This window comes from Biomphalaria glabrata, chromosome 13 (genome assembly GCF_947242115.1).
Source record: "Biomphalaria glabrata chromosome 13, xgBioGlab47.1, whole genome shotgun sequence".
Taxonomy (NCBI): Eukaryota; Metazoa; Mollusca; class Gastropoda; family Planorbidae; genus Biomphalaria; species Biomphalaria glabrata.
The window spans coordinates 3,303,036-3,322,773 of NC_074723.1; the positions used below are offsets into that span (position 1 = coordinate 3,303,036).

Below are 19,738 nucleotides of genomic sequence, written 5' to 3' on the forward strand. Positions count from 1 at the left end.
GGGTCGGCCTTAGGCCATTGTAACCAATGCGGCCGCAAATGCAAATTATTAAATTAAACCATTATAACTAATAACAGGGTTCTAGCAATTTTCCTGGAAATTTTTTTCGGAAATTGTAAAATAAACGAAAAAATCCGGAGTATAGAAATTTTCTGAAATTATTAAAATCTCCTGGAAATGCTTGGAATATAGACACAATTGTCATTTTGGAGTGTCATTCATTATGGAAAAAAAGCCTATCCTACTAAAAAGTCTTCAACAAAATCTTAATTTTCACTAATTATCGCAATCCGTTTTGCATAGGACCCCGCAATAGTTAGGTGCAGCCCTACTCGGGGCAGCAGCCCAACCAGCCCTCCTTCACTCCGACCCTGCAGATGCAAATCAAGCTTATTTGAAGTTGCTGACCGCCTAGACACATCCTAGACCTACAAGTTTACGAAAGAGGACAAGACCGCACTAAGCTACAGAAGCATGAAGATATGCGAAACAAAAATAATAATAACAATAATACTAATTAAAGAAACAAAATATAACTATTTAATTAGTTAAGGGTAGAAAAAAAAACGACCTTGAAAAAAAGTGGGCTAAAAATGTGAAGTTACGAGGGCGGGGAGATAAAGAGGCGCATGACCTGTTCTTCATGCTTGGCCAGCCTTGCTTGACTTTTCAGAGTGCACATAGGGAGTGATATGGTTTTATTTAGAACAGTGATGCTCAAACCATGACCCGTGGGCTATGTTTGGCCGTTGCTGCGGTGCTTTTGTGTCCCTTCAAAGCTTGTTTCAGTAGTGCATAATGAAACCTCAGATGAATTGATTCATTGGACCAATAGCTTTGCTGTGACGTGGCCCGTGATAAAATTGTGTGAATTTAATGTGGCCCACAAGTCGGTTAGGGTGGGCATCACTGGTAAAGAAGACTGAAAATAAATGGGGAGGGGCTTGGTGTGTGTGTGTGTGGGGGGGGGGTGACGTCGTTTACTTATGCCAGGGCGAGGAATGTGGGTATATAAGCTAAACCAGGAAGTAGGAAAAAAAACATTATTAGTTTTGTGTGGTATGTCTGTCTTTCCGTCCGTTCATCCTGTTTCGATATCATAAACTACAAAACTTATGGGAAATCAAATTTCATGATATTTCGCAGATAGCGACTGCTACTTTTATCATCCGTTTTATTTTTTTTTATAAATATATTAGGCTTTTTTTTTTCCCATAACGCTCCACCTTTTTTAAAACCATTTACCAAAGTATAAGTAAACAACATCAGCACATCTTTTATATTTTCGATGTTGTCTATTTAAGAAAAACTATATACATTCTATAAAGAGATACCAGTAAAATATATGTATATATATCACATACCATAGTTAACTATTAACTTGGTAGCTATTTTTATCTTGTTCACCCACTCATATGCTTTCAATATTTTTGTGTAAATTGATTCAAAGTAAATGTTCTCAAGAAAACATTTATGTTGCGCTAGCTTTAACTTAAAAAAATTGAGTGCTGTTACTATTATATCCTGGAGGTTATTTAGTTCTTATAAGTAAACAATTTGAGTGCTGTTACATTTATATCCTTGAGGTTATGTAGCATTTTTTTTTCAAGAAACTAATCACAGATTGCCTCTGCTTGTCCATCTGTTTTGATGTTGAGTCACCATTTGTAATTGTTGAGAGGCTTCCTTTATTCTAGTGTCTCGTGTGATTTCCAGTTGTTACTTTCCTTTTTTGTTTGACAAAGGTAAAATTCCGATCAAAAGTGATCTGAAATATTTGTCATTCTTTTGAAAAATGTCATGTTCCTTAATTTTTTATTTATCCCATTCTTCCAGCAGACTCAAAATATTTTTATTTATTTTTAAAAAACTTTTTTTTTTGTTAATAAAACTAGTTTCTGTAAATTTTGGATGCTTTTGGCTATAAGTTCTCTTTTATTCTTCTTCTCATTATTTCATTAGAAACTAGCCAGATGTGACCTGCTGGTCTTAAGTTGTAGGCCTATATTACAAATGCATTACGAAAAAAAAATAAGTATAATTAATTCGTGAATGTAAATTATCAAAATTTTAATCTCCAATTTCAAGGATAAGTTTTGAAAACAGGGTAGTGCCAACGGTAGGGTTTGTAAACATAAATAGTGTCAGAACTAGGGTTTGTTGGTGTGGGTAGTGTCGAGGCTAGGGTTTGTAAAATGAGTATGGGTTCAGTGTGGTGCTGTGACAACATAGATGTATTGCTGTATATATTGTGTACAAAGCAAAAAGAGTATTGAAGTTCACTGGTTGATGGTAAAAAAAAAAAAAAAAGTATACATTTTGTACTTTATGTGATAATTGGGATACGAAGGAAAATAAAAAAGTTTTAGTGTTATTTAGTACTAGTGAAACTAGTACACCTAGCATTACAGAGTCCACGACACGAGCCGTTGACCAACGGAAATGGCGTCTTCCATCAATGACAGGGTCATTCACCAAACCCCCTTGTCTTTAAGCCATATCTTATTAATCATAGTCGTTCCTGTATAACAGAAGATAATTATCACGTCAGCGTGATCATGTGAACAATCCAGTCGTGCATGTTAATTAGAGATTTCAACTCTCCTGAGTCATTGGTTTTTCTGGCTGATTCAAGCAACCCGTTCCATGCTCTAGCGGTAACAGAAAAGGGGTCACTTGTAATAATCTGTCCTAGTATATGGAATAAGCAGTTTTGATATTTTCTTTACGTATTCCCACTATGTTGTCTTTGTACAGTCGACTCCTGATACTTCGATGCCTACTGGACAAGGAGACGTCGGATTATCAAATGTACTTCAAAGAAGTTAAACATATGCGTAACATTTAGTAAATTTTAATTTCATAGTTTCCACGCCAACAATCCGCTTTGTCTTTTTCTTCAATGTCTTTCAACAGTAAAAAAAAAATTCATGAGCAGTTGGTGTACACATAGTCGCCGAGTGGGACTACTGGGTGTGTCGGATTAAAAAGTGTTTAATCATCAAGTAATTGTAAATTTTGAACTCAGGGGCGCCTTAAAATCCCGAAATTAAAATCACAGTCTTCACCGAGATTTGAACCCTGGACGCTTTACAACTCGGCCATCACAGGTATGAATATTCACAGTTATTAAGATTCACATTTAAGATCCACAATTATTTGTGATGATTTACAATTATTTGTGATGATTTGGAGCCATTTATCTCCCCATTTTGTTCTCTCCCCTTCAGGAGAACCTGAATCCATTGTTTTAATGGCCCATTAATGCCAAAGATATTATATTTTAACCAGCTTTGATTATAGAATTTTATTATACGCTTTAGAGAAATCTAATAACATGATATGTGTTTGCTCATTGATGTTAATGCCCTTTGAAAAGTAATCAATTAGTCCTAGAAGTTTTGTTTCCAAGACAATATTGGTATGTAGTGAGGACATTATGTTTCTCTACTTTGTTTACAATGGTGTCATATATTCTGTGTTCTAATGTTTTACATGTTATGCTGGTGAGTGATATAAGTCTGTAGTTTCCTGGGTTAGATTTATTTTCTTTTTTAAATATGGGGGTGACATTATCTTTTTTCCAGTCTCTCGGTAACCTCCCCTGAACCAGGGATGCTTGGAAACGTATTTTGAACGCTGCTGCTAGCTGTTTAGTTCTTTGACTAATCTAAAAGTGGGGGGGGGGGGGGGGGATAGCGTGAATTGAGACCAATAATAGGCCTGAACACTGACCTGCAACGTCACAACCTGTGGGCAGTTTAGACCAATCTCTTGTTGCCGCGTCGTACAAAGCTGTGACGTGTTGGGGCCTACTCTGGTCTCGGGTCACATTTATTTAATCTAAATTTTGATTTCAAATAGTGTGGGCGTGAGTGCGTGTGTGTGTGTGTGTGGGTGGACTTGTGTGTGTGTGGAAAAGTTTATTGACGTCACGTCGTTATCTTATTCCGTGATCACTCATCCGTGTTATTGCGCTAGGTGGTTTTCTTGGTAACGGCAATCAGTGGCCTGGGAAGTGTTTGTTTTTTCCTCAATGTTACGTTTCTTTAGCTTTCTCTGACACGAAACGTGTAGGCTGCCATGTACCGTGGGCGGTTCCATCAGGACATTTGTTTTAACTCTTACATATATTGCTTAGCCATTTTTGTTGATACATTTTACAACACATCTTACTAATTAATTACTTATTAATTACTAATTCATAATAAGGAAAAAAAATTGAGACAAAGGACAATGTCACCTTCACCTATCCCTTAGTCAGTTGGACCGTTTGGGCATAACACAAGATCTGTCAACCATCTTTTCCCATTCCTCTCTCTCTTTTGCTTTGGATAGAACAACTTTCAATGGCAGGACCGTCCATTCTTCTATGTTGTCTTCTCATCGCTTTCTTTGTCCGCCTCTTCATCTTTTTCTTGGTACTGTTACCTGAAGGAAGGTCTTTGCGAGCCCCGAAGATCTTGTAATATGGCCATGGATTTTTAGTTTTTAGATATTTTGGAAGCTTTCCCGGAATCTTTATGATACGAATTACCATGCAAATACCGTTTAGATTCGGTCGATTCTATGAGGCTATCATTGTTTGACAGTTCACCTTGGTATCAATCAAAACAAGTAGCCCGGAGTGAACAATTAACTTCGTTCATTTCGTACATAAACGACATACAATCAGATTTCAATAGGATCAAGAAGTGACCAAGTTTGAAACAGTCGCAGGGCTATAGTTATTTCTACATGAGAGAGGCATAGGTCATTTAGAGTGTTGTAACATGAATACAACTTTAAAAAAATACTTTTTGAAATCAATATTAATAAAGAAATCTAGTGTTTTCTTGACTTTCGTGGGGACCGCGTTCCGAGACCGCCCGCATAATTAAAATTTCCGCGGTATTTATTTTCATATACGTACACTATTCTTAAATAGCGCTATTAGAGCATGGAATGGATTGCCTGAGCTAGCCAGGAAAACCGGTGACTTGGCAGAATTTAAGTCATTGGTTAACATGCATGACTAAATGCATGACGCGTAGGACGTAATCATCTTCTTTTTTGAAGTAACGTCTGTATTATATAAGATAAGATAAGATAAGATAAGATACGTACACTATCACAAGACATCCCCTGACGTAATCTCCTAAATAACAATCTATAATTCTCCTAATAACCTTTACTTGTCAACTGTTTCTGACGTCACGACCTGTGACAGGGCAACGAGCTATTGGTCTACAAGTCTACACAGATTGCGACGTCGCAGCTCAGTGTTGAGGCCTCCTATTTCGACTGGTCGCGATTGAACCAGGTCATGTACTATACGGCTATTTCGGCCCATCCAGCATCCAGATAGTTTGGCGATGATGTTCTTTCCCAACGGGCTACTGAACATATACATCGGGTGGCTATTGGAAAACCCGTGTAAAAATACAAAAACAAACAAACAAGCAAACAAATCGCGGAAGTGTTTTTGTTTTCATTAATTAATTTGAAAGCCCGTGGTACATCGCACTCCTAGTTCTTAAAGAACGTCAATTTTTCTTCGGCATTCGGACCTCGCATCGGGAGAGAAGATACATGATATTATTATAAGTGCAAAGCGACAAGCCAGGAAAGTTCTGTGACTGAATCCGTCTTTGACTGTCTAAGCAGCTTTTTGGTTATTGCAAGTGTTCTGTTTCTGCACTGTAATTAATAGTTACTTTCCGACTCCAGTTTAGCAGATATTATTATTATCTAGTGTGTTGGTTTTTCATGGAAAATGTTTCTGAATCATTAGTTACGCTTATTAGTTTTAGAAGGATATCTTTCATGCAGAACAATTACAATACAGTATGTAATTAGTGAAAGGCTAATAGTACAGTACTTACGTAAGGTACTATGTTTAGTAGCTAAAATAAAGCCAACAGCGTAAGAGGCGAGAGGGCCCGTTAGCGTGCTGTGGTACGGTATATATAGGCTCAGGGCCCCTCATATGACATTCGCTCAGGGCCCCACTCTCTGCTAAGGCCGCCTCTGGGTCCAATCGCTGTGTCCCTGTCTCTAATCTCGTCGTTTATTATGCGGTCTTTAAATTTGATACCTAGGATCCTTCTAAAGCATCTCTATTCCATTGCTAGGGTCCTCCTCTCTAGCTCTGCAGTCAGCATCCAGGACTCGCAAGTATATAAGAGCTTGGCCCCTGACCAGGAAGCGCATCAGTCTGATTTTGGTGTCGAGGGCTTTGCCTTTGTCTTTCTATATTATTATTTAGCCAATTTAGCCAAAAGTAATAATCAAACCCAGTGTTTCCCAAAGTGTATCGTTTATCTGGCCATTTCGGTGAATTTTAAAAAAGAACAAAAGGTTACGCAAGTTTGTTTGTTTGTAAAATGTTTCACATGTTTCAGATGTTCCTTCAGAGTTGAAGATAGTTTACTTCCTAGTCCAAACCTCCCGCAGGACGACGGGGGATGGGAGCGGGCAGGATTTGAACCCTCGACCATCGATGAATCCGAACGACAGTCCAGCGCGCAAACCTCACGACCAGGCAAGTGAAGGTTTCTTTACAAAAACGTGTTTGAATGATTGTTGCTTTAGTTATCAAGTTTGATTATCGTGAGAACTGGTTTGTATTTTTATATTCCTATAAGAGTCTTTTCTTATCAAATTATTCTAAACCAAGACGCTGACCTCTAATGATCATATAAATATTTACTTTGTACCATTGATATCTGGAAATAGACTAATGGACCTCATTCACCAACCGTAAACAAACAACATTTAGCCACGTGGTGCTCTATCTCTTCTATATAATTTACGATCTCATGTTTAATTCATGATGGTTGTCACGTGACAGTTTTTTTTTCCGTTGTTTTATCAATAAGATCACGTGACTAAATGTTGTTTGTTTACGATTGGTGAATGAGGTCCATTGAAAAAAATGGAGAAAATTTTAACTAATCCTCAAAAATCTTCTTATCTTATTTAATACAGACGTTACTTCAAAAAAGATGATTAGGCCTACGGACTGCTAGTTAGGCATCTTGTCATGCATGTTGACCAATGACTTATAAAATTAAAAGAAAAGTTTATGGAACATTGAAGTCGAAACGAAGATCTTTCCATTACTTCTTGGTGTCCAAACTGTTGAGCCATGAAGAGAATTGTATATAAAGTAGTAACATTACAAAGAATCAGTTGGCGCTCTTTCCCACATCATAACAAACTTCACAACATAGGCATGTCAGTAGTTCATTTTCAAAGAATTATTTCACATTTTTTTCATTTCAAAACCATCTGAAATACCTAATAGATTTCTGACTTATATTACATTAAATTTTTCTCCCCCCAAAAAATTTTAAAAACTTTTTAGATCAAAATGGGACAGACCGACAGACAGAAGACACAAAACTAATAATGGCTTTTCAACTAACAAGAGACTAATAAAATTTACTATTTGTAATAAGTACTTAAATAGCCCAGTGGCAAAAACACATTGGCCTCTCATCGTGAGTTCGAATCCAAACTTTTTAAAAAAATTTTGCTTTTGAAAATATCTTCTCCCAGGTGATTTGAGTCCAAAATAATTGATGCAATACATTGTTTGTTTTTTTCAGTATCGTACTTTTATATATCACCCATTTTTTCTAATATTGGTATCTAGATATGACTATTTCCTCTCTCAGATCATGCAGTCTATAGGGCAGATGATGTAAAGGTCATTTGTTTCTTTGGCGGTTTAAGAGGGTGTCATGTGGCCAGCACAATGACCAATTACTTTTCCCCAAGTCATGTCAGGTATTCATTAGAGCTGGGTGGACTCAGAGGCACCCGAAGATCCCAAGATTAAAAATCCCAGTCTTCACCAGGATTCAAACCCTGGACCCAGGCATGGAAGCCAAGCGCTTTACCACTCAGCCACCGCACCTCATAATCACTCTTAACTACTACCAGCACCTTTACTTTTTCCCAACTATTGCCAGGTACACATTAGAGCTGGGTGGACTCAAATTCAAATGTAAAGAAGAGAAAAAAATGAAAAAAATTTTATCATTTTATTAGCACTTAAATCACATTTCTTTATATAAACAAAGTCAAACTTTCAAATAAAAAATGTAGCAAGGATACTAAAAAGTTATCCTCTAAATAGCAAGTCACAAACTTATCATTAATATAACATCTGACTTAATGTAGCCGATAATTTTGTTAAAATATTAGGAATTTTAGTTATAGAAATATCTATAAATCGGATCATCCCTGTGGGCTGTACATTGATCAATTTACAAAAATATACAGATCTATATTCTATATAGTAAAGTGTGATTCTTTATTTGAAATTCTGTATAAATACAAAAATTAAATGTGATAATTTAGGAATTAACAATTAAAATATTATATATTATTTTAAAATGTTCATGATATAAAAAAAATTGTGTAAGTCTTAATATTTAACAACAAGATAAAAATATAAATTTAACACAGAAAAATGTCATGTAAAATAGTTCATAACTAAAGCAGTAACAAATATTGTCCATTTTAGTCGTACACAGCTTTATAAACATTTTACTAGAACCCAAAATTATTCAATGATCACTTCAAATAAAGCTTACATGTATAGTGTATGGGGCCCTGCAATGAAGATAGTTCCTATGTCAACTGGGCAGGAAGACTTTATGAACAACTCCTTGATCTTGTAAGCTCAGCCCATACCTGTGGGTCCTGATAGTTCATAGCACGTGACAACAGGCCCCTACTTGGAAAAGCATCTCATTTGACAGGCAAAACAAGGTGAGTGTTAACCAGAGCACCCTGCTCTTCTGGTGTAAATGTATTCCTTGTCCATAACATGGCATATTTAGTTTGATGCAGCTAAATGGGGTTTAAGTCATTATAAACTATATGCAGTGATGGAAATGGAACCCCAGGACATTTATGAAAACATTAATGAAAATCCACTTATTAATAATAATAGTTATAGCTTAAAAAAAAATATGTCAAGCCTATTTTAGATGAAATAAATAGAGTAGTTGTAAATTTAATCTCATTTTTTCTTTCTTTTCAAAATATATTTAATATGCATATTTTAGTGGGGTTTTTTTAAAGTATAGTTTTTAGTTTGCGGAGGGTAAGACCCTGGGCTGACACGCTGCCATGAAACTGGAGCTGCATTCATGTATTAAGGGCATGCTACAAGGGGACACTACTTAACAATGACAGTGTTTCCATGCGAAAAACAAACCTTGGACCAAAAATAAAACCTTATAAGTTGATGATCTACTAAAATTGATCTATTTTGGGGGCTCCACCTACCTACCCCTAAATCTGGACCTGACTGTACGGGCTATGAAGTGACATAGCTGAAACATTTAGAGCTATGAGCTATATGTAACATGCAAAGAGCATTGGTCATGGACTGCACCTCCAACCAGCTTCAAATGTCCAGACTGCCACTGGACATATCTGGTGAAGGGTTAGGTGGACACAATACAGACATCTTTCACTTTGAAAAATGTACAGGCCACATTCTCATCTTGTACAATATCTATGAACACACTGGCTTTCTTGTTTATCATGACTATACAACATAAATAAAAAAAAGTATACAACATATTTCTTCAAAACATGTGTAATGCAGCAAAGGATTAGTTTGGCAATGGGGAATGAAGCTCAAGGGGAAGATAAGCAATATTTCTTGAAACAGCTACAGACAACATTAAGCTCAAGTTACATCCCTTTTCTGCCATTATATAAGGTCAGAGTTCGCAAGAGTTCCATATATGGTCAGACTTCAAGAGTACAAGGTGATTTTCTTCTCATCAGAGTAATCTAATTGTTATTAATAGTTTCTTGTTATTATTATTATAAGTTGTTACAAATGAAAGAGTGTACTATTCTATTTATGACTGGCAATGAAAATTGTACAGGTCATGAATATAATTATATAACTAGGTTATACATTATGAATAGCCATTATGTATTGTTTGTTACATACTTTCAATCGAATAGTTAAAAATATAACTTTAAAAGATTGTTTCCATTGAGCAACATACTTCCTTGTGCATTTAAATATTTAAAATAATGAGCCTATGAAACAATTGTACACACCATTACAATCAAATATTAATATCCAACACTTGCTCCTTCAGTCCTACTAATATTCTATCACCTTTTTTAGTGCATTTAGCTTGCACCTTTAAAATAACGGAAGGTTACGCTTTTATGTGGAGCAGCAGTATGCAATTCTAGACAACCAATTTTTTATTTAAAAAAAAAAAGATATTTTCTTGGCAATGCTTTCTTTAGAATAATTCTGTAATATTTTCTTGTTCCATTGCACAACAAAAAAATAAACCCTTCTTTAATCAATGTAAACTTCAGAAAGGCTGTCTCGTTGTGTGGTATGCGCTCTGGACTGTTGATGGTCCCATGGTTGAACCTATCCCTGCCACCGTTCCCCCACTATCCTGAGGGAAATTAGGCCTGGGTCATAATAACCTTTAGGTGTGAAAGAACATCCTGAGAATGAAGAAGAAGAAGTGAAGGATCATCCTAATCTAGTAGACAAAAAAAAAACAACTTTTAAATGCATTACTAGAGAGCAAGTTCATTTACAACAATCTCTGTACAAAACATGTACGCTCTATGACAGTGTTTCCCAAACTGTGGTCAACAAAACCCTAGAGTTCTGCCAGACCTGAAGAGGTGTTCCACGAACTACTGGAATACTTAACTAGTAAGCCACCACATAAATTAATCTCTCTAAAAAATTAAGAAGTGTTCTGCTAAATACTCAGACATGTGCAAAGTGTTTATTAAAAAAAAGTTTGGGAATCACTGCTATATCAGATCCTTTATATTCATTTTTAGTACATCGACTTTGTAGTACAGAATATGAAAAAAAAAAATTGGGTCACTTCCTTTGCCACCATATTCTGGCCAACAGTTTGGGAATCACCAAATCACATAATCAATGGCTCTGCCTATATATTTATTTGATAAAAAGGATCTTAAGCAAATGTATCAAAGTAAAGACATAGTGGCTAGGGAGTATAGCCTTAAAATCCATAAATAACACTTTTGACAACTTGAATTTTAAAAAAAAGAAAGTTGACCCTGAAATTGTGGGCCGAAAGGGTTAAATAGGTAATACATTATTGAGAATTGAGACATATGCTAATACTGCAATTTGGACGAGGTCATCTAGACCCATTTAAGCCTCTATATCTCCATCTCTCAGGCTGTATATTTCAAAGTTTTCTTGTAGGCATTAATTTTATTAAACATTAAGGTTCAATGCACTACCAGTAAACCATTTCAATATTCCATTTAAAATAAACCATTTCAAAGCTCATCACCACAAATAGTTCAAGCATTTCCTCTCATTAAAAAAGTGTATGCTGCTAGTTGTAGGTCTATAATGTATATGGTGGCTAGAACAATAATTTTTTTTAAATGTCACCAGCATTAGTGCTCAAATAAAATGCTTACAAAGAATCAAAAGAATCAGAAGTCTAAATGAGTTATATATTTGGTACCAACTCACCAAGTTGATTTAAACTTACATGTAATAGATTACAGCTGGTAACTGAATAAATATTACAATAAATTAATAAATATTCATTAATACTTTATGAGGGACAAAGATTTGGTTCTGTAGATCATAGCCTTGTAGTTTCCAACTTGTATGAACTAGTTTTTTTTCTTGAGCACTGAAATTTACACACAAAAAAAATTATGTTAAAAATGAATAATTACCAAACACGCTAGCCTATATAATATGCATATGTTGGATTTTAAGAATACTACAGTGGTTGTACTCGTTGACCAAAAGCTTACAGATGGAATCGCTGGATAGTTCATTAACTACTAACATGTGATTGTGTTGGCTAGTTCTTGAATCAAATAGAATACTGTTAAAGTAGTTACTTCAATGAGTCAGTTTAGTTAGTGGAAAAATAGCTTATTAGGTCTAGTCTATTTAATTATATTTATATGTATGCAAACCTTGAAGCTACATCCTTCTAAACTTTGTTTAACATTTAATAAGACTTACACCCAGACCTATATAATAACAAGGCTTACACCCAGATCTATATAATAACAAGGCTTACATCTAGTTATTCTTTAACCCTGATATAATCGTTTGTCAAATCTTAATGAACCATAATTGCAAGCAACCTGGACATTAAAACTAAGGGAAAGCAAAGCTAGGTTCCTAAACTTTTAAACTGGAGAAAGAACCTATTTAAAAATTGTAAAAGAATGAAAAAAAGTTAACACTAGGATCTCACTCTATCCATAATTTGTATAGTGATAGCATGATTATAAAACAAAAAAGAAGGGTGCAGTTATATTATAGTAATCTGAATTTGTTCTAAACCAAAGTACTCATATCTCATGCAAATAAAGTTTAATCGCTACACATTGGTGATGTTTTTTTGTTGTTTTGTTGTTGATTTTTTTTTGGGGGGGGGAGGTGTTCCAGATTTAAAAAAAAATGAAAGGTGTAGATGATAAAAAGAAGCTAAAGAAAAATATTTTAAAATGAAAAGACAGATTGGGAGAGAATTTCAAATAAAAAGCTAAACTAAACAATGTCAAGGACACTATACTGAAAGATCACAGGTTCTAACTAAAGAATACAAATTAATTTGTTCCACAATGGAAATAGAAAATGTGATTATCCAGTGCTAAAAAATGAAAAGAAATAATTACATATCTTTTGAAATACACAACATTTCCTATTTTCTGTACATGGGTTAGTGTTAACAAACATAAAAAAATAATCTTCTTGCAAAACTAAAATTTACAAAAAATATGTTGTTAGTACTACATATTTTTTTATTAGTCATAATTTAAATTCAAATATAAAATGTTCAAATTATGACAATAAACTAATTTGCAAATTAATATGAGCTTATCAATTAATCTTTTCACAAAATTATATTATTATTTTTTTTGATGGCAAACATTGTTTATCTAAATTTTAGTTGAGACCACTGTGTTAACTGGGTCAAAGCTAATTAAACACTTAAAGGTAGAGATATTGTCAAAAGTTTAGGGTACTTAAAACATTTTGAATATTCTAAACAATGGGAAAGAGAATCAAGCAAATGTAAGCTGAAAGCTGTAGATCTAGAGATTGGAATATCGGAATATTGACAAAAGTAGAACCAAACGAAGCGGTCCTAATCAAGAGGGGAAAAAAAAGCTGCCCTGTCAGCTAGCCCTGAAACAGTTGCATACACACGCACAAACTGTGGCAAAATCTTCCCCTCTAGAATCGGCTTGATTAGCCACACCAAATTCTGCCCCGTCTCAAGACGAAACCAAAACCAGTCACTCATCTGGGCACATCCATTGCCTTCCGAGACAAAAAGAAGCTATATATAGAACCAATGAAGACAAATGGAGTGGATCCTCTTTAACAAGATAATACTCTAACAAAATCTCATTTCCTGAACTGAATAATTAGTCAAGGACTATGACAAGGCTAATCTAAGTAAAGTCCCCTACTTAGAATGTTGTTAAAGAAAGAAGCTCCAGTACATAAATTAGATGGCAATGAAAAAGATTTTGGTTGCATACATCCAGGGGTCAATAGCCAGAATATTTACTGACAATGCACAAAGAAAATCAAATGTATTCTTGGGTAGATATATTGTTGTACTAATTAATTAGCATGGGAATGTTTTAGCATGAGATTGTTACAATAAAAAATACTGATTATGTTTAATTGGTTGTTTTTTTTAGTAGGATGCATACAAGCCAATAATAAGTTACCTGTTAAAGATTTTGTTGGATGATATCCTAATATGAAAAGCAGTAAGAAAACAAAATGAAATGTACACACGTCTCTAGGGTCAGCATCACAACTACATCAAGCATAAAATAAAACAGGTACATTCATAAACTTGGGGTGTGGTGGCTGAGTGGTAAGATACTTGGCTTCTGAACTGAGAAGTCTCAAGTTCAAATCCTGGTGCAGAGTAAAATTTTGGAATTTAGGTCTCCCTAGAGTCCACCCTAACAGTAATGGATACCTGACATACATTGTGGAAGTAAAGGCTGTTGGTCATTGTGCTGGCCTCATGACACCCATGTTAACTTTTGGTCATTGAAACAGATGAGCTTTACATCATCTGCCCCAAGGTCTGAAAGGGAACCTTTAACAATCACATTTAGTTTTAGTAAGAATTTTCCCCCTTGCCAATAGTAGTTATAAGCACAATGGACTCAATTACCAGTTTCATAGTTAAGTATAAAAAAGCAGAGTCTGTTATCAAATAGTTCGTTAGTACATGTAATTTTTAAAAAGGAGTAGGATTCAAATGCTTATATTTATACAGCGCTGAAATATTTTCTATATTTAAATCTTGACCCCCCAAAAAAATTTGAAAATAATTGCATATGGAAAGCAATGACAAGCTAATTAGTAATTAGGCTACTTCTATTTGTAGATTGATTGTTTATATCTAAACTCTATTTAAACCCATGCATTCAGGTTACAGAATGTACTGCTATTCCCTCAAAGAAATGTTTAAAAAAAAACAACACTATATAATGCTGTAATCTAAAAATCTATATATATTCTAGATTAAGTACAAGATCATCCAACTTACAAGCAGTGGTTTCAGTCATAAGTGATTTTGAAGGACTAGCACCATCGACCTCCTCTACTTCTTCAATAGCAGATGGCAGCTTGCTACACACTTGCCAGTCTGGTCTCTTCTCCAGTTTCTTGTCAGCAACATAATACTTAAGGAAAGCTCTGGTAGCGTTGTATCCTCGCTTGATGGAAAACAATTTAAGATTTGAAATTAATATCATTGATATTTGAATGTTTTAATTAATTTATGATTATACAGGGGTTAACTTATGCTATCCGAGCTAAGTGAAATAAACTGTATTGAATTGAAAACAATTATCTTATCTTATATGATACAGACATTACTTCAAAAAAATAATTTAAATGGTATCTAGACAGAAAAACAATGACGAACATTTTTCTACAAAACTTAAAACAAGGAAAGTGGAAAAAAGCTTTTATGAAAAAACAATGTATAGAACTATGAGTCTGCCAATCCTTGATACAAATCACATGTTGGGCATCTGTGATCACCAGACACTGCTGCATTTTCAGCCTTTATCCTACTTCAAGTGTGTCAGCATCAGCAATCCACAGCCCCCCTCTTTTATGCTTCCCCTCCATGGTGGCCTACTCTGTTCCTTTTTCTCCCAGTGGTTGGTGTCAATCATGAAGAACTTTATGACGTGCTTACATCAGTGTATCTTAGATGTGGTCAGCCTGCAGCTCTCCGTCTATCAGACCACCAAACAATATATCTTGCAGAAGTCAAACCTGCGGTATTCTGTAACATGTCCAAGCCAGCCAAGTCCTCATCAGTCCAGATGTCCTGGCACCATGCTCTTTGTAGAACTTTCTCATTGGTGGTTTTATCTTGCAGAACTTATTTTCAGAATATCAGAATAAGCATCGGAGGTGGAAGATATTGATCTTCTTTTCCTAAGGGTGAACTCCACAATCACCGCCTTCACTTTTCTAACTCAACACAACCAAACTTCTGCTGACCTAAGAGTTTCAGAGTTAAGTTAAAACTGTAGTTATCACCATGACCAGCAGACAGACATTTCCTTTCCCAACTTAAAGCTAGGCAACCAGAAGTGTGTTGACTTCAGAGCCTCAATCTTAAGTACTGTCAAGATAAAAATGAGAGACCTTCAGATAAATGCTAGATCTGCAGGCTAACTTTTCCCACCCTATATAATTAATCTAGTTCCGCAAGGTTGTCATTGCCGGAAGTGGTAATGGATGTAAGCACTCCACTACCTATAAAATGCTTCCTAATGGCATGCGTCTCAAGTAGCCTCTGACAACCAGTCCAACTCCTGGCCTTCACGTGTGGCACAGATATTGAGTCCGGCGGAACTGTTCTTACTAACAGGAGAAGGGGCATAGGCGAGTAACTGGCGCCTTAACCAGTAAGCTTCAGGCAGGAGGGGCTCATTAGCCATGGCTCGCTACCCACCTAGGAAAAGGAAAACTCTGAATTCAAACCTCTGTTGCCTTGCAGCTATACCCAATCATGGGAAAGGCCTCGGGAGTCAACCCTGAAGAAAAATCAGGAGCTGGCGACCCTAAGGCAGTTTGCAGCACGAAGTGCTACACTCTGGCAGAACCTGTGACGCCGCTGACCCCAAACTGTATCAGCACTGCCGTTCCTTTGGTCACATCAGCTGCGTGGAGTGGGGGGAACTGATGTGTGGGTGACATCGTTCTGACCACAACTTATGCACAGGCATTCATCTCATGGAATCCATAGTCGCTTAGCAACTGAAGGAGGCCATATATAATTAATCAACTTCATAAGTTACAACAGTTCATTTGTGTACTTAATTATAATCCTATTTCTATGTACTGAAAACAATGTTTTAAGATGATGTATATTTAGAGTAAAGCCAACCTTAACAACAAAGTCTCTATCTGCCTCCTCTAGAACATAGTCAGATGTTCCAACATGACCAGTATTGATACCCACTGTTCTGTCTTCATCATTGGTCTGAAATATTTTTAAGAAGTTTTATTGTTTGGTCTTAAATTTTTTTTAAAGGATTGCAGCTTTTCAATTTGCTATGAAGAGTCTATTATTTAAGCAATTTTGACTTATTTTGATGGTAAAAACTGTCCTAAAGGATGTAATTAGTTCAAAAATAATAAATACTGTAAGTACAGATAAATACTGGTTCATGTACAAGAAATTTTACTTCTCATATTTACTATAACTACATTTTGTGACATTAAAACTTACTTTTACAAATACAAATTTTAAATTTGTTAAAAGAGTACTCTGCAGCGCTGACAGGAACTGGAAAAAAGTATCCACTTCTCTCCTACCATAGCCCTGGAACCTTGTCTGGGTATTAAAATGAGAAAAAAATGTGTTGACTTTAAACATAACAAACATAGACCTACTTTTATGAAAGAGTCTGGATACCATACAAACATGAATATGGTTCTATTGGTTTTACCTGCATCCTTATGCCATGAGCTTCAATAAACTGAACTAATTCAATGAACGCTATCTGAAATGAAACAAACACACAAAAAAAGACTAACAAACAAACAAAAATCAAGTAAATGTAAGCTATATGATAATTTTGCTTACAGTCTAAACTCATTGATCGGTAGTATTCCCTAACTCCATTTTTCATCAAGATCTAGTTATTTTATAGGTCAGGTTCTCAAAGTTTAGATTGTAAAAAAATGTAACGAAAAAATTCTAATTATTTTACATACTCCAGAAATTCACAAAATTACTGAAAAAAAAATAATTTAAAAAAAGATGATTTAAAAACACAAGTTTAACTTTCTTTCCATTATCTTATCTTATATAATACAGACGTTACTTCAAAAAAGAAGATGATTATGTCCTACGCGTCATGCATTTAGTCATGCATATTAACCAATGACTTAAATTCTGCCAAGTCACTGGTTTTCCTGGCTAGCTCAGGCAACCCATTCCATGATCTAATAGCACTAGGGAAGAAACCTTCCAGGAGAGAAATACAGGTACAAAAAGAAAGGAAACAAAGGATTTCAGAAGAAACAAATGTAACAGAGAGATTTCGTTTGTTTCAATAAATATAATTTTATAGTATTGTACATAATATACTAAGAAACTAGAGTGCTTGTTCATACACAACAAAATTGTCTATCACCTTATTATAGTTTCAGATTGATACATTACTTAATTTTCTTACAGATCATTGTCACTGTTCGGTAGTGGGAATTATCAGACCATTTACATACAAGTAAATGATGAATATGATTTCATCCACAATAGTTTCAGATTGATACATTACTTAATTTTCTTACAGATCATTGTCACTATTAGGTAGTGTGAATGATCAGACCATTTACATACAAGTAAATGATGAATATTATTTCATCCAAAATGTGAGACAGGATGAACTGTAGGCAGAGCATTTGTGGGCAGTAGTACAGTCCAAAGACTGGACAAACAACATATACAAGAAGTACTATCAGACATGGCATGATAACTTACGTCTTCACTTTATAACATGTTGATTATTTACAAAGAAATAAATCCAATTTCCATGAACATATTACATGTAATATGATGTCCATCTGTGGCATTTTATGTCTCATGAGGTAATTTTTTCCCTTTGCAACTTTTTGTGTGACTAAAGAGGCCAATCCTTGATACACAGCTGTGGTCACAGGTTGGGCCTATGTAATCATCAGGCACCAGGTATGGCATCTGCAATCCGAGACCCTTCCTTTATGCTATCTCTCCATGTGGATCTATCAAGTGCCACTTTTTCTCAGCTGCTAGTGTCAATTTTGAAGAGCTTCATGTCGCGTTTGCATACATCCATATACCGTAAAAGTGGTGCTCTCCTGCCTTCTGTTAGATCGCCATACAGAATACTACAATTTACTCTGCCGCTGCTGGGAAGCAGGTCATGTCCCACAGGGCATGCATGACACAAATATAGTCACAATATATAAGAACAAAAGAGATCAGAGTGACTGCAACATATATAGGGGTATCTCTCTCCTCAGCATAGTTGGCAAAATCTTTGCTAGAGTAGAACTATCGAGGCTGCAAGTGATAGCTTCTAGAGTCTTCCCAGATTCTCAATGTGGATTCAAGAGTGGTAGATCCACCATAGACATATCCTCTCTACGACTACTGCAGGAGATATTCAGGGAGAGAGACAGACCAATTTACATCGTTTTTGTTCATCTGACTAAAGCCTTTGACATGGTCAGCAGAAGTAGCCTTTTCAAACTCTTAAGGAAATATGACATTCATACTGTCTTGAAATACACTGATCATTTTTACTTCAAAATATATATATATATACTTTATACATGGCTACTAATACATTATTACTTAGTAAACTTTTTAACTTGTTACATGGTCAATTCATCAACTAACTTGACAAAACATGTTTCATAAGATTATTAACTACTGACTGGCTACTTCACTATTACCAACAGACTACCTACAGCAACTGGTTACACTGACTGAGTGCTTAAACTGTTTCCAACAGACTACCTACAGCAACTGACTACACTGGCTACTACCTCAACTTATTTCACCAACTGACTAGTTACATGACTTCCAACTGATTAACTCTTGAGCTCTCAAAACACCCTCACTTCCAGCCCTACCTAACTCATGTTCACTAGTTACACTTTCAAGCTCTGTTTGCAACAAAATTCACCAAAGCACAATAAGATACAATAAGTTCACTATTTTACCTGTGACTGGTAGAAATAAATGATTCACAAGATCTAAATTTACATAGTAACATAATGTATAGAATATAAGATCATGGAATCCACATATTGATGAAACTACAAAAAAATCAAACAAAGCATAAGGATTTATTAAAAGAAATTTCTATAAATCAAATAAGAACATAAAACTAAAATGTTATTTAACCTTGGTTAGGCCAATAATAGAATATGCATCCTCCGTTTGGGACCCCTCAACTCAAGAAAACATTAAGAAACTGGAACAGACACAAAATAGAGCAGTGAGATTCATAACAAACGAATATTCACATTTGACTAGAGTAACACCTTTAGTAAAATCACTAAATTTAGAAAGCCTTCAGGACAGAAGGCTCAAAAGTAAAGTAGCAATCATACATAAAACACTGAACCATAATCTTCAAATACAAAAACAAAATTTAATAAAATACTCTG

At 35.2% G+C, this 19,738-nt stretch overlaps 1 protein-coding gene across 4 annotated transcripts in view; it reads right to left on the reverse strand.

Annotated features, from left to right (window-relative positions):
• Positions 1–8,011: 8,011 nt before the first annotated feature.
• LOC106069171 (uncharacterized) overlaps positions 8,012–19,738 on the reverse strand; it is a 64,602-nt gene continuing 52,875 nt past the window's right edge. For 3 of the 4 annotated variants that reach the window (XM_056008237.1, XM_056008235.1, XM_056008238.1), the window contains exons 14-18: positions 17,026–17,079; positions 16,806–16,910; positions 16,461–16,556; positions 14,598–14,766; positions 8,012–11,684 (exon numbers count right to left, since the gene is read on the reverse strand). In XM_056008237.1, coding sequence (XP_055864212.1) covers positions 11,665–11,684; positions 14,598–14,766; positions 16,461–16,556; positions 16,806–16,910; positions 17,026–17,079 — 444 coding nt within the window. In that variant the 3' untranslated portion in view covers positions 8,012–11,664. Of the gene's footprint in view, positions 11,685–13,758; positions 13,786–14,597; positions 14,767–16,460; positions 16,557–16,805; positions 16,911–17,025; positions 17,080–19,738 lie in introns of all 4 variants that reach the window. The other variant, XM_056008236.1, reaches the window with a different exon arrangement.